Source organism: Rhinoraja longicauda, chromosome 4, assembly GCF_053455715.1.
Source record: "Rhinoraja longicauda isolate Sanriku21f chromosome 4, sRhiLon1.1, whole genome shotgun sequence".
NCBI lineage: Eukaryota > Metazoa > Chordata > Chondrichthyes > Rajiformes > Arhynchobatidae > Rhinoraja > Rhinoraja longicauda.
The window spans coordinates 62,779,612-62,794,859 of NC_135956.1; the positions used below are offsets into that span (position 1 = coordinate 62,779,612).

The 15,248-nt window shown below is 40.7% G+C and overlaps 1 protein-coding gene across 4 annotated transcripts in view; it reads left to right on the plus strand.

Moving 5' to 3' along the window:
- Positions 1-5,666, plus strand: part of LOC144592797 (frizzled-6-like) — a 50,889-nt gene extending 45,223 nt beyond the window's left edge. For 3 of the 4 annotated variants that reach the window (XM_078397837.1, XM_078397835.1, XM_078397839.1), the window contains one exon: positions 255-5,666. In XM_078397837.1, the coding sequence (XP_078253963.1) occupies positions 255-426 (172 nt within the window). In that variant the 3' untranslated portion in view covers positions 427-5,666. The remainder of the gene's footprint in view (positions 1-254) is intronic. The other variant, XM_078397838.1, reaches the window with a different exon arrangement.
- The last annotated feature ends 9,582 nt before the right edge of the window (positions 5,667-15,248 follow it).

The window sequence follows — 15,248 nt, forward strand, 5'->3', positions numbered from 1 at the left end:
ACTGATATCAGTGGGGGGTGGGTGGGGGCGGGGCAAAGATAGGATGTAGTAGGAGACAGGAAGACTAGTGGGAGAACTGGGAAGGGGGAGGGGAAAGAGAGGGATAGAGGAACTATCTGAAGTTAGAGAAGTCAATGTTCATACAACTGGTTAATTATGCCATACCCAAAAGCTAAGTGTCTCAAAACAGAACATGCAAAGCTCAAAGGAAGTTGATTGATTTGTTCTCAATTATTGTTTGTCCTTGAATACAGATTAACACCAAGTGGCAACTATGCTGAGGAACCTACTTCGCAAAGTAGCTATGTCCGAGTACCACACTATCCACATACCACCAATACCAAGGGTTGTGCTTCTCTCGTTGTACACGCATTGCCGGAATTCAGCAAAGTTGAAGACCCTGAGAACGATGTCTCAAATGCCTAAGGATGCTTGCTTTGAACTGTTTAGCTTTACATTCCTTTGTAAAATATCTTGACCATAGCATACTCTTTGTGAACTTAGTACTCGCTATGCTTTATTTTGTAAGCAACATGCAGCTTTTTATAGGAAGTAATTTAAGTGTGTTACATCTTAAATAGTTTGTAGAAAAGTAAACGTAAAGTTTAATATAAATCGGCAGTTACTACAGATTTTAAAACTACCATAAAGTAACATGTTAAATCATTTTTATACTTCCAAGCAAAGTATTTTTGATGTTATGGTGGTCCTTATTTTCTACTTAAAATTTAGTTTTGTGTTAAGGGGAGAAAATTAGTATAGTGAATATTTTGCCTTATTTTTGTGCAGTGTAAAGTGTTCTTATGTGGCATATTTTTCTGTTCAATCAAATAGAAGCTAATACTCTTAAATTTACATATTATTTCAACATTTATGTTGGTTGTAGAATAAGAATTTCTGGAAATGTCTTAAAATATGAATCGTGATGCGTAACACTTGCAGACATGCAATCTCTGGAAAGCTGTCTTGAACAGACCCACTTTGTTGCACTGGATTGGGTCTTATTTATTTTGAATGCTGGTAAAAAAAACATTCAAAATAGAAGATAGGCAGTTTTGTTTTAAGAAGCAAGGGGAAAATGAGTTGATTTTTTTATGGTCAAACACACTGGAAAATGATAAACTTTATAAACTGAAGAAAAAAAATCAAAATATAACAATGAACCACAATGAACTAAGCTGGCAGTTTAATTTTGTGTATTTTTGTCTGAATATGCATGCACAAAATCAGTGATCATTTGTGAGGGCTACAAATGGAATCAGTGGAGGCGATGGATGATAATTTTGGTTTTCCACTGAATGAACTTATCAGTGTAATATTCATATTTGAGCATCGTAAATGGCACTATTTTAGATAGTGTCATTCAAGACACCTCAGTGCCTCAGCTCTAATAAAGGCCAAACAACCAGCCATGGTTGACCATATAGTGTGTGCCTGCTTCTCATGAACCTGTGAACAAACAACAAATAACACTGAGGACTAAGGAAATGGGTGAAAAACCAAATTTGTTTGCAATTATATCACTGATATTGTATATTTACAGTAACCCGTCAATTACATTGATTGCAATTTGTCTCGGGCTTCAGGACTGTGAATTATTGCAGAAAAATATATTTTTTAATGTATCAGGTAATCAGTGGATTAGCATGCAACTGGAAAGAGGGTAATTCTTTGAGTGGAAGTGCAGTAAAAATTCGACAACCCTCTGGCCATCTGGAAATCCCAAAAGGTCAGAATCTAGCTTTGCCATGCTTCCTTCTGATTTACTGGCTGTCTAGTTCTCACACTCGCGATCCCTTTCATATACTGGACTCCTGATTCTCACACTCCTTTTCCACTTGTGGGAGCTCTGCTTCCCTCTCTTCCTTCCAACTCACTGCAACAGTATTTCCTGCACTCAATGGGGCTCCGATTCCTGTGCTCTTTTTAAATGGACCAGATTCTTGTTTTCTGTGCTCCCTTTAAAATTACACTGCAAAATTTATCCTAATACGGTATAATATCTAAATAAAAAATGTGTTGGAATGTGAGTATCCAGAAAGCCTGCCAGTCCATCACTACCAAATTCCCAAGCATGCAGGTTTATCAGAGTTTTACTGCACAGTAAATCGAGCACAGCATTAATTATCTGTGTTGTGCTATCATGTAGCATAGAATCCATGGATGTGAGTCACCATGACTTATATATTTGAGAAGTAAAACTCTTAGCAGTCTAAAATCATTAAGGTAGCTGAGACTGTTCAGTTGACATGTTCCAAGAGTGAGATCAGAGAGTGTAATTCATTGAATAACATTAAAAAAGAGCGAGCATAATTATAATGGCACACACTGCCACTTTCTTTGCTGTATCCTGAGCTGAGACTGCAATTCATTTTAAGCAATTAAAACACTCTGATGAAAATACCATCACATGATTAAAATTTATTCAATGTGTTCAGGTATTAGTTTAGCTTTGAGATACAGCATGGAAATAGGCCCTTCAAGCTCACCAAATACATGCCAACCTTTGAACACTGTTCACACCAGTTGTATATTATCTCACTTTCTCATCCATTCCCTACACAATAAGAGTAATTTACAGAGGGCAATTAACCTACAAACCCGCATGTCTTTGAGATGTGGGAGGAAACCAGAGCACTCGTGCATGGTCACAGGGAGAACGTGCAAACTTCACACAAACAGCCCCCACGGTCAGGATCAATCCTATGTCTCTGCCACTGAGTTCTACCTGCTGCTCCAATAGCCGCATCGGGTTTATTAGAGTCCTAGAGTCATGGAGCGTGGAAACAGGCCTCCGGCCCAACCTTCCCATACTGACCAACATGCCCCATCAACACTAGTCCCACCTGCCTGTGATTGACCCATTTCCTTCTAAACCTATCCCATCCATGTACCTGTCCAAATGCTTTATAAACATTGTAATAGTACCTGCCTCAACTACTTCCTCCGGCAGCTCGTTCCATAGAGCTACCACCATTTGTGTAAAAAAAAAAAGAGTTGCCCTCGGGTTCCTATTAAATCTTTTCCGCCATCACCTTAAACCTACTCCTCTGGTTCTTGATTCCCCCACTCTGGGTTAAAGACTCTATGCATTTACCCTAGCTATTACTCTCATGACCTTGTACACGTCTAAGATCTTCCCTCATTCTCCTGCGCTCCAAGGAATAAAATCCTAGCCTGCTCAACCTCTCCCTATAGATCAGGCCCTTGAGCCCTGGCAACATCAGTACTGTCTATTGTTAGACAGTCGGCATATAATCAAGTGGATACTTATTACATAATTGCTAATGGTTTGCTTTGCTCTAGTGCAGAATGTATGACAAAATCTTTTTGAACTTTTTATTTTAATAATTTGGTGTGGATTGCATATAAACAAAACAAGTGAAAATAGCTGTGTTAGATGTTAATATCATAGGCTGTATTGAGCTGTATTTGCTTAGCATTTTAAATTGAGTTTTATATATTGAAACAAATCTTACTTTAATTTTTTTACACATGACAAATTAAATGACAAATGAATCGAACTATCAAATATTGAAGAATCTAAATTTCAATGCACTGGAAACTCATAGATTGCAAGTTTGCTCTGGCTTCTCACTCGAAAGATGCAAGATAAAATTAGGTTGGATTTGTTGTGGATTCTGGGTATTGAAAGGGTAATTTCCAACTAATGCTACATAGTTGTAGCCCATGTTTTATTAACTACTTTGCCACAGGCATTTTGTCCTCTTTGCTCTTGTTTCAGATTGTCTCGTCAATAAAAAGAGAATAAATATTCAGAGACAGTATCCGTAAGTTTATCTCATCCCCACTTCTAATTAGCAATATCCCTGCATCAATTGTGTAATCATTTTATTTGCTGTCATTCTTGTTTTATTGTAATGGCACATAGCGAGGAATGTGAGTATTTATTCCCCTTCCCTCACCAACTTTTCGAAGGCAGTATCGAGCTACCACATTTGAGCCATTGCAGCCATGTGGTGATTTACACAATGCAATAAAAACATCAGGCCAAATCAACATCGATTCTCATATGATTTTGTCATATGTTTATAGACAATTGAATGTTCAGTCTGGTTGGTCCCAAATAATTTCCCACATTACTCTTCTCCTAATTCTCTTCATCTAAAACCATCCAGATGTCATTCTATTTTTTCAATTGTTGACCTGGGGCATTCATTCTTCCCCTTACCTCTATCAATGTGAGCCACCTCAATCATCATTGCAGGAAAAAGTTATACATGTACACGAGTTATTGACAAAAGAGTTCCAATTGAATTCACTGCTTGAGCTGTTCATGGCCATCTGATATTGTCATGAGTTCTGGTTTGCTACACAAGTATAAAACTTCTCTAGATCTGCTCTATCTGCCTTCAAAGATCATTGTTAGAATATGTCTTGGCCTTCTCTTTTCTGGAAGATAAAGCTACAAGCTTTTCAAAATGTTTTAATAGGCACATCCACACCCCAACCCCCCCCCCCCCCCCCCCTCCCCAATTCTGCGATTTTTCTGTAACAATTTATTTTTGCATCTTCGCAGCTTTTATCCTTGAAATGTCAACATTGTTTAAGCAATGTCCTTGATAACTTTAAAGTAACGTACTTTCAATTATATCCCCTTGGAAATACGTAACAATGTTTTTTTAATGATCCTATTGCTGCAGGTCATTCACACTGTTTTCTGCTCATTTGTGCCACATATGAATTATTTGATCTGTTTTGGCCAGTAGTTTATATAATGCTGAATCTTGCTGTTTTCTGAAGGTTTCCATTGATTTCCCTCGGAGAGAATTTCTAACCATAGGGTAACAAAATGTTTTTAGAGTTTTATTTATTATGCCCCATGGATTTTTTAATGTTATTTTGATATATTTTTTATTTCTGAGTCAAAAACATTTTGCAAGGAATGCAAGTAAATTGATGTGGATTGTCAGCGATGTTATTAGATGGCTGTTTATCTTTTGTGCGATTGCTGATAATGGCAGTAAATCAAAATTTGTATCAATGTCTGGTAACTGCTGACCTGTGGAATGCATAATGATTTATGAAAATGCAAGCCTTTTTCAATTCAGGCTGCTCGAAAATGAATCAGTGACGTCCACTTTAATATTGTAAAATGTAGATTGATGAGGCCTTGAGGATATGTGGTGAGTGTAATGGTGAAAGACAAAATACCAGTGCACAACAAAAGGGATTCCAAGGTTTGAGCCAGAAATACTAGAAGTCTACTAAAACAATACTCAATGTTGCCACTAGATGGACGTATGACGGAAGGTTCCTTTCTTTTTCACTTGCGTTCTCAGACCATTAAAAAATAACCAAAAATGTTTGTCGGGGAGTTATGTGCTGTTTTGGTCCAAATTAAGCACATCATTTCCTATTGGCTTCTACCTGCATGCCAGAAATTATATATTTAAGGTGGAGATAGATAAATGTTTAAGAGATCCAGGTTATGGGGAACTGGCGCAGAAGTGACGTTGAGGCCACAGAGATCAGTCATGATCACATTGAATGATGGGGCATCACAAAATGCTGGAGTAACTCAGCAGGTCAGGCAGCATCTCGGAGAGAGGGAATGGGTGACGTTTCGGGTCGAGACCCTTCTTCAGACTGATGTCGGGGGCGGGACAAAGAAAGGATATAGGTGGAGACAGGAAGACAGTGGGAGAACTGGGAAGGGGGAGGGGGGGAAAGAGACAGAGGAATGATGGGGCAGGTTTGAGGGGTCCTGTTCCTGCTCCTATTTCCTTGTGTCCTTGTGATCATATTGGATATTGAGACCTAGACAAGTGAAACGTACAGTATGATTGCACTTGGATTGTGTTCATTTTACAGAATGGGAGCCAGGCAGACAAATAAGTGAGATTTTTTAAACCTAGAGGGGCTAGACATTTACTGGACACTGGCTACTCATTGTGGAAAATACATGTAACTAATATTGCTCAACAATAATGTGGCATGCAAGCTATTGCAATTAAGAACAGAGTCAAATACCTTTTGTCCAAGTGAACTACCTGATATAAAAAATAATATTTCAGTAATTTGAACAAATTTTGGTCCTTTCAATTTAAAATTAGCTTGTTTTGATAGTCCTGGTGATGTGGTTTTACTTTGATATTTCACTGTGCAACTATTAAACTTGTTCAGGACCAAATTTAATGTTAAATATTTGTACATTACTCACTCTGAATATAAATTCATGTCAGAAAGGAAAATTAGAAGGATGAACTCTCGTATGTATGCATAACTACTGGAACATTAAATAATTTAAGAATAATAAGATCCACGGTCTTTCCTTTTAAATTAATTGTGAAAGGACCGGTTAAATAATATGTGACTGGACTGCTGTATTTCAAATTTCTTGTATGGTTTTCTTCAATATCTGTATTTTGCTGCTATTTTTATATATGCTATTTAAAAATGTTTTCTTAATGGAAGTGGCCTGTGATTCAAATGCTTTTGCACAAATTTGTATTTCTGCAATCTGATTACAAGTGATGTTTTATTTGATTACAATAAGTACTTCAATGTGTCCTTTTATAAGAGTTATTGCAAATTCGAAGTGCAGGATTTTACATTTAATCAAAATGCAGTTACTTTGTTTGGAAAATGCAGTTTACTTTGTTCCCATTGTTCAGCTTGTTCTTGAAACAGTGAAGGGGCAAAGGCAGAAACTAATCTGCAGGAACACAGGTTATTTAGATCCAGAATAGATCCTGTAATTATGTACGAAACATGATGCCGTTCTGCAAGTTTAATAGAACCACTTTCCCGGAAAGTATTAATGAATCGGAAAAAAAAGCACAATTTATTGACCTGCAAACTCTACAGTTTAAAAGTAAACATACAGGTTGTTTAAACATCTCTGCATAGATGAAATGGTTAACATTTTGGGTATAACCATTCAACAGGATGGAATAAAATGTGAAATTAATCATGCAAAACTAGATAGTGGAATAAATGCACAAAAATAATTGCGAGGTAATGAGGGTCTGAAGAAGGGTCTCGACCTGAAATGTCACCCATTCTTTATCTCCAGAGATGCTGCCTGACCAGCTGGGTTACTCCAACATTTTGTGATACCTTTGATTTGTACCAGCATCTGCAATTATTTTCCTACAAAAAAAATTACTAAGTGAGATATTTGCTTCTTTTATTCCACTCTTCTAATATAAGGAAACAATTGGAGTAAACAAATTTAGTGGGAGAAATGAAGGACATGTGATCTGAGCAAAGAATAGTCTAGTTCTTCTTCCCAGCCGCATCAGTTCTCCACTAACCAAATCCCAGCTTATTCCAATCCACAGCTGCAGTCTTGTCATTCTTCAGTCTGTAAAGAACTCCAAGAGCTTAACATTATTCAAGGCCAAATCGAATTGGACCTTCAAATGGGACCTTTACCCAAATAGGACGTTTACCCAAAGATTTTCATGAACAAAGGTCCTATATTGATACGGGTGTAAGATCCCACATCAAGGTGACAAGGTCGATATTCATGATAAGTACACCAAATCATTGATCAGGTCATTTTTAGACTACTATTTAAATTATCTACAGTAAATGTTAGGGCCCTGGGGAATCTCGGAGTTACAGATATATAGCTCCCTGAAAGTGGCATCACTGTTAGAAAGGGTGGTAAATAAGGCTTTTGGGATATTGGCCATCATCAGTCAGGGTGTTGAGTATAGAAGTTGGGACATTATGTTATAGTTGTACAAGATTCCTGTGAGGCCACATTTGAAGCAGAGTGTCCAGTTTTGATCACCTTGCTTTAGGAAGGATGTAATTAAGCTTGAAAGTGTAGAGAAGATTTACAAGGCTGTTGCCAAGAGCAAGAGCCTCAACAAGGCACATTAAAAGTTGAGGAATTTATCTTTGGCATATGAGAGGTCTGTTCGTTAACGGTGGGGAAGAAGCTACTCTTGAATTGGATGGTAAGTGCGTTCAAACTTTTGTATCTTCTGCCTGAAGGGAGAGGGGAGAAGGGAATAACTGGAGCGTGTGTTGTCCTTGATTATGTTGGCAGCTTTCCCAAGGCATTGTGGTATAGAGAGAGTCGATGTGAGGGGGGCACTAGTTCGCATAATGGACTGGGCTGCGTTCACAGCTCTCTTCAATTTCTTGCTGTCTTGGGCAAAGTAGATACGGCACCAAGCTGTGATGCATGCTGATAGGATGATTTCTATTGTGCATCTGTAGAAAGTGGTAAATGTAATTGGAGACATGCCAAGTTTCCTCAGCCATCCTGTAGGAGAGAACAGAAGAAGAGAAAAATCAACAGTTGGGTGAAAATTAAAAAAAACGATAAAAATAATTCCTTGCTCTCCTGCCTGGACCCTCTTGGACTGCTGCCGGCCGGGGGACTGTTTCTGTAAGGGTATCTTCATGCTCAGCTGGTGGAGAGGACAGTTGGCTGCGAAGTTCCACATTACTCAATGCAGCAGCCGTTTGTTCATCTGAAGCAGCTGGGTCAACAACAGGAGCCATTTCTGTAACTTCATCAGGTCTTTTGTTGGTTCGACAAATCCAAATGCTGTGCAACAACTCTCCGGTCTCAGCTCCAGTACTGCCACTTGACTATTATACTGTCGGACCACGGCCGGTTGCCAGTTTTCTTCATGTGTGAGTTGAGTGTAGACTTTGTCTTCGGCCCTAAACTTTTGCGGCTTGGTGTGAATTTTGTAGTTTTGTTTCATGATTTCCTGGTTGTTTGGAGGGGGGTGTGCCCATTAATTCATTTGGTGCAATTTGGTATTGGAAAAGAAAACTGCTTCATTTCCAGCCACTTAGTTTGCTTTTCACCATTTGCACAGCTCTCTCTGCTAAGTCATTGAATGTGGTATGACATGGATCAGGTGCCCTATACCATTCTTCTCCACAAATTCCTTGCTTTCTGCACTTGTGGAAAGCCAGGCCATTGTAAAATTTCAGTTGGAAGTTCTCCTCAAATTGGAACTTAGCCGTCGGGCCGCAGTACTAACCTGAAGTGTCATCTCTGACAACATGCACTGGCAAAGTGGAACAGCTCTCCGTGATGGGCCACTTTCACCGTGAAGATACCGCATATGTTGACGTTATCTCCAGTGTTGGCCGTGGAACACTGAGCTGGGAGGTTGTACTGGTGGAATTTGACGTAAAGATGAATCACGAACCAAGGTGACAGCTCACCCGGTGCCAAGTTCAAATTTCACGGTTGGTTATTAATTGTAAGTGTAACCATGTAAGGACGTTGATTCTGACTGCCTGTCTCACTAGTTTAGAAAAACAGCGTTTGATTCTTCACACCAGCCGTCTCTGTGTGTGGAGTTGATTGTTGAATTCTGTTGTTTTCCCATGGAGTGTTTCTTGGTGAAGCACACCTTCTTGAGGTGCCCTGCCTTTTGGCAGAACTGGCAGACCATCTTTTGATGCTTGCAGTCGGACCACCTAACATGGGTTTCACCACAGCGGGGGTTGATGTGCTGTCGGCTGGGAACTGCACATTGCAAACACTGGCAAACGTTGACGTCATCTGTGGAAAGAGAAACGGAATTAACATTTGAGGTCTGCAACCCTTCATCAGCATGGAGAAAGAGAGAAACAAGTTAGTTTAAGTCACACAGAAGGTGCGGGAGGGCAATCGCTGAAACAAATGGAGTCGCTCTGAAAAGGTGAAAAGTTTAGTAGTAAAGCGCTTTTAATACACAGCCATCGTAACATTAACAAAATGTTAGAATTTCTGCCTGGTGAGGAACACTGCTTATAGTGGTGACAGCAGAATATTGCTGCCTATGTACTTGTTCCTCCTGAAACAAAAAACATTTCACAGGACTTTGTAACTTTGTAATGATCGATAGGATATGAAATTTGTACATAACACCACCATCATACACTGCTGTTTTGGCATTGATAATGGTGAGGTGCTGAGATTGCAGTCTGGCCACTGATCTCTTGATTATAAATATTGGAGAGGCACTGAAGAAAACCTTTTTGCGCGCTCTATCATTAGATGAGATTACTGATCTTGGATGAGGATGATCTTGAATCTCTATTCCACTTTCCTGCTCTAATCCCATGTCAATTGACGATAGCTCTGCCTTCAACACCATAATTCCAACCAAATGCACCTCCAAACACTCGGACCTAGGAGTCAGTACCACCACCAGCCCCCCCCCCCCCCCCCCCCCCCCCGCTGCCCCTGGATCCTTGACCCATAGACTGCAATCAATAAGGATAGGTGACAAAACAACCTTCACACTAATTTTCAACACCTGTGCCCTGCAAAGATGAGTTCTCAGGTGCTTACTAAACTCCGTGTACATTTGTGACTGAAGGCAAATTCCACTCTAACTCAGTTTAGAAGAATACAGATGACTCCACGCAATGGGCCAGATCTAGAACAATGATGAAACAGAGTACATGAAGGAGATTGAGAGTTTAGTAACATGGAGTCAAGACAGCAACCTCTCCCTCAATGTCAGCAAGGCACATGATTGAGTTACTGTATTTGACTTCAGGAAGCATGGTGGATTTTATGCTCCAATCAGCATCAATGGTGCTGGAGTGGAAATGGACAAGAGGTTCAAATTCCTGGGGATAAATATCACCGACAATTTGTCCTGGACCCAAAACAATGAAGTTAAGGCCAAAATAACTCACCAACGCCTCTACTTCCTCAGGAGACTGAGGAAATCCAACAATTCTTCCAAATTCTACAGATGCACCATCGAAAAAGCACACTATGGGGTTGCATCACAGCTTGGTTTGGGAACAGCTCCATCCAAGACTGCAAAAATCTGCAAAGTGTTGTGTGTGTATCCCAGTCCATCATGCAGACAAGGTGTAAATATCCATTTACATTTCACAGGAAAGACCTCGGCAAACTACATCCTGTTGGATAGGGCATGATGGATCACTCCGTTGTTTTCATCTCTTCCTACTCTCACTTATGTGCTCAAATGAAAGTTGTAGTTCTATGCACCACGTGCAAATCATGTTAAATAGTGAGAGGAATAAACTTAAAATAAACATGATTTATCTGAATCTTAGCTAATTTATTCAGCTTTTCATTGGCAAATAAATGTAAAAATGAAACAAATGGCCAGCAAACATCTGCCACTAGATGGAGTGCTGTGCTAATTTTTTTATCCTTTGCAAACGTGCAGAAGGTCCATCAATTAGGATTGCATGGGGTATGAATTTCAAATATGTGGCGGATGTATTTTGATGACTACCCCCTTTACAGACCATACAATGGTCCAATGGTAAATCAAATTACAAATTATTGTGGATGATGAAATCTTCACCAAAAACAGAAAACAATGAATCTATTCAGCATTGACTGCAGCATACGTAGAGAAAAAGAGCTAAAATGAGAGATTGATCACCTTAAACAAACTACTAGTTGAGGAATATAGGAGTCACAGTGTACTTTCCAAACTGCTCACATACCAAACTCGAGGGTCTACAACAACAAAAATGAGAATACAAGTGGAGCATTGGCAAATTTACAATGTTCAAACTGACATATGCCCTCTACACCATAGTGGTGAGAATAGAGGAATCCACCTACATTTAGAGAATTATTACAGAAAGATTTTCAAGAATGCATTTCAAGAATGGTTTTGGGGAATTTCATACACAACTTTCAAATGAGCACGTGGACAACAACTTATCTCACGCCATGAACAAAAGGGCAAGTGTTGGAAAATTAAATAAATGCGAATGCCAGAAATCTGAAACTAAAAATAACATGCTGGGCATATTCAGTGGGTCAAGCAGCATCTGTGAATGGAAAAACTGAGTTAATGTTTCAGATTGCAGACACCACATCACAACTGGAAAAGTGGGAAAAAAAACAAAGTGGTTTATAATTGTAGTGGGGGAAGGGGAGGGGTGGATGAGACAAAAGGATAGAGTGGCCATGGTGATCCTGCTGTTTATGGAGATGGCCAGTTGATTGATTAATGAGGGTAATTAGAAAGAGAACGCAAATAAAGGGACAGACAAAAGCTGTGAAATGCAGGTCACAGATGTCGCTGTGAACTGAAATCAAAGGAATAATACTGGAAATGCACAGATGGTCAGGCGGGAACTCAAGAGGGAAAATTGAATTAATAATACAGATGGTTAACCTTTATAGCAGAACAGGCCAATTCTAATACATATAGAGAAAATAAATATATTTGTTTAGCTAGATATTGAGTTTCAGGGGCTGCAACATTGTCAGAAGGAAGTTGACGTGCTGTTGCTCAAGCTCACATTGACCGACGTTAGGTCTCACAAGGAATACCACAGTTGGACACAGAAAGATAAGTCAGAGTGGGAGTGGCATGGAGAATAAAAGTGCTAGGCAACTGGAAGTTCAGCTTTGTTCCACAGACTGAATGAAGCTGCTCCACAAAGCAGCCACCCAATCACTGTTTGATGTCTCCATTGGGCGGAAGACCATACTGTGCACATTGAATATAGTACACTAGATTGGAAGAAGTGAAAGTGAATTGCTGCTTCACCCAACAGGACTATTTGCATAGACAAGGAACTGCAGATGTGGGTAACTCAGTGGATCAGGCAGCATGTCTGGAGAACATGGAGAGATGACATTTTGGGTCGGGACCCTTCTTCAAACTGATTGTGGTGGGAGAGAAGAAACATGGAAGAGAAGTGAGGGCAGGACAAAGGCTGGCAAGTAATAGGTGGAAAAGAAGACACAAAGTGCTGGAGCCACTTAGCAGGTGGATAGGTGACTTTTTTGGTTGGGACACTGGTTTGTGATTCATAGAAACACAGAAAAATAGGTGCAGGAGTAGGCCATTCGAATCTTCGAGCCAGCACTGCCATTCAATATGATCATGACTGATCATCTAAAATCAGTACCCCATCCTGCTATTTCCCAATATCCCTTGATTCCTTTAGCTCTAAGAGCTAAATCTAACACTCTCCTGAAAAAATCCAGTGAATTGGCCTCCACCGTTTCCTCCGTAACTCCCTGGTCCACTCGTCCCCACCCAAATCACCCCCTCTCCAGGTACTTTCCCCTGCAACCGCAGGAGATGCAACACCTGTCCCTGACCTCCCTCCTCGACTCCATCCAAGAACCCAAACAGTCTTTCCAGGTGAGGCAGAGGTTCACCTGCACCTCTTCCAACCTCATCTATTGTATCCGCTGTTCTAGATGTCAACTTCTCTACATCGGCGAGACCAAGCGCAGGCTTGGCAATCGCTTCACTCAACACCTCTGCTCAGTCTGTCTTAACCAACCTGATCTCCCGGTGGCTCAGCACTTCAACTCCCCCTCCCATTCCCAATCTAACCTTTCTGTCCTGGGCCTCTTCCATTGTCAGAGTGAGGCCCAGCGCAAATTGGAGGAACAACACCTTATATTTCGCTTGGGTAGTTTGCACTCCAGCGGTATGAACATTGACTTCTCTAACTTCAGATAGTCCCTGCTTTCCCCCTCTATCCCCTCCCCCTTCCCAGTTCTCCCACTAATCTTCCTGTCTCCGGCTACATCCTGTCCTCTCCCCTGACATCAGTCTGAAGAAAGGTCTCGACCCAAAACGTCCCTCTTTCCTTCTTTCCAGAGATGCTGCCTGACCCGCTGAGTTACTCCAGCTTTTTGTGTCTACCTTCGACTTAAACCAGCACCTGCAGTTTTTTTCCTACACATCAGTAATGTAATCTCAGACTACTGCCGTGACATTCTCCTTAAACAATAAAGCAACACCCCCCTCCTCTATTTCCTCCATCAATATCTCCTGCAGCACCTGTACCCTGGAACATGAAACTGCCAGTCCTATCCCTCTCTTATCCAAGGCTACAACGTCCCAATCACACGTACCTATCCACACCTTGAGTTCCATCCACCCTACCCATCAGGCCTCTCACATTAAAACAAATGCAACTCAATCCAACAGTCCTTCCTCACTTCCTGCCGATACTGTCTACTGCACTTCACCTGCCTCAGCCCTGCATTGGATGCCCCCCTTACAAACACCCACCCATGTAGCAGTTGCAAACCTGCCTACCAAGATATTGGTTTCCCTCCAGTTCAGGTGCACCCCATCCTAGTCCAGGAGTTTGGAAATTAGTTTGGATGGGATTATGGTATTGAAGGTGGAGCTATAGTTGATAAATAGAAGTCTGAAACAGGTGTATTTGTTGTCTAGGTGGTCCAGTGTTTAGGGCCAGGGCAATGGTGACTGCTGTGGACCTATTGTGATTGTCGTCAAACAGCAGTGGATAAAGCCAGTCTGTAGGGATGGAGTTGTTGTGCGCCATTACCAGTCTCTCTAAGCACTTCATATTGGTGGATGTCAGAGCCACAGGTGGGAGTCGTTAAGACATGCTACCTTTCTTTTCTTTGGGAGGTATTCAAAGGGAAGATGGTGAAGATTCAGAACAATATATATGCCCATTGAAAGGAAAGAAGAAGCTCCCAGTTGTAGATGCCCATGAATGTCAACAAACAAGGCAAGACTAAAAACAAGAAAAGGAAGCTTGATTAATTGACACCAAGAACTCAACACAGCAGTGAGCCTGGAGGAGGATAAAAGGTGCAGCAGTGAAGGTAAGATAGAAATTAGAAAGACAAGGAGGGTGTGATCATGGAAAACCCCCCAAAATTGGATAAATATATACAGGGAAAGAGGATGAGAAACAAAAGAATGGGGTTTGCAGTTAATTCCAGTTGATCCAACAAATACGTCACAGGTAGAGTGGTGAAGAATGCTTTCAGCACATTGGCCTTCATCAGTCGGATTATTGAGTGTAGAAGTTGGAAGCTTATGTTACAGTTGTTTAAGACATTGGTGAAACTACATTTGCAATATTGTGTTCAGTTTCGGTCACCCTGTTATAGGAAAGATGTTGTTAAACTGGAAAGGGTACAAAGAAGATTTACGAGGATGTTGCCAGGAATCCAGGACTTAAACTATAGGGAGAAGTTGAGCAGGCTAAAACTTTATTGCTTGGGAGGATGAGGGGAGATCTTTTTCAGGTGTGTACGATAATGAGGGGAATAGATAGGGTAGTCTTTTACCCAGGCGAATCAAGAACCAGAAGACATAGGTTTGAGGTGAGGGGGGGGGGGGGGGGACGATTTAATAGGAACCTGAGGGGCAGTTTTGTTACACAAAGGGTGGTAGGTATATCAAATGAGCTGCCAGATGAGATCGTTGAGTACACATAGTACTTGTGTTCTATGATAATCACCAGGTCCCTACCATTTACAGTGAAAGTTCTACCGGAATCTGACTTCCCAAAATCCA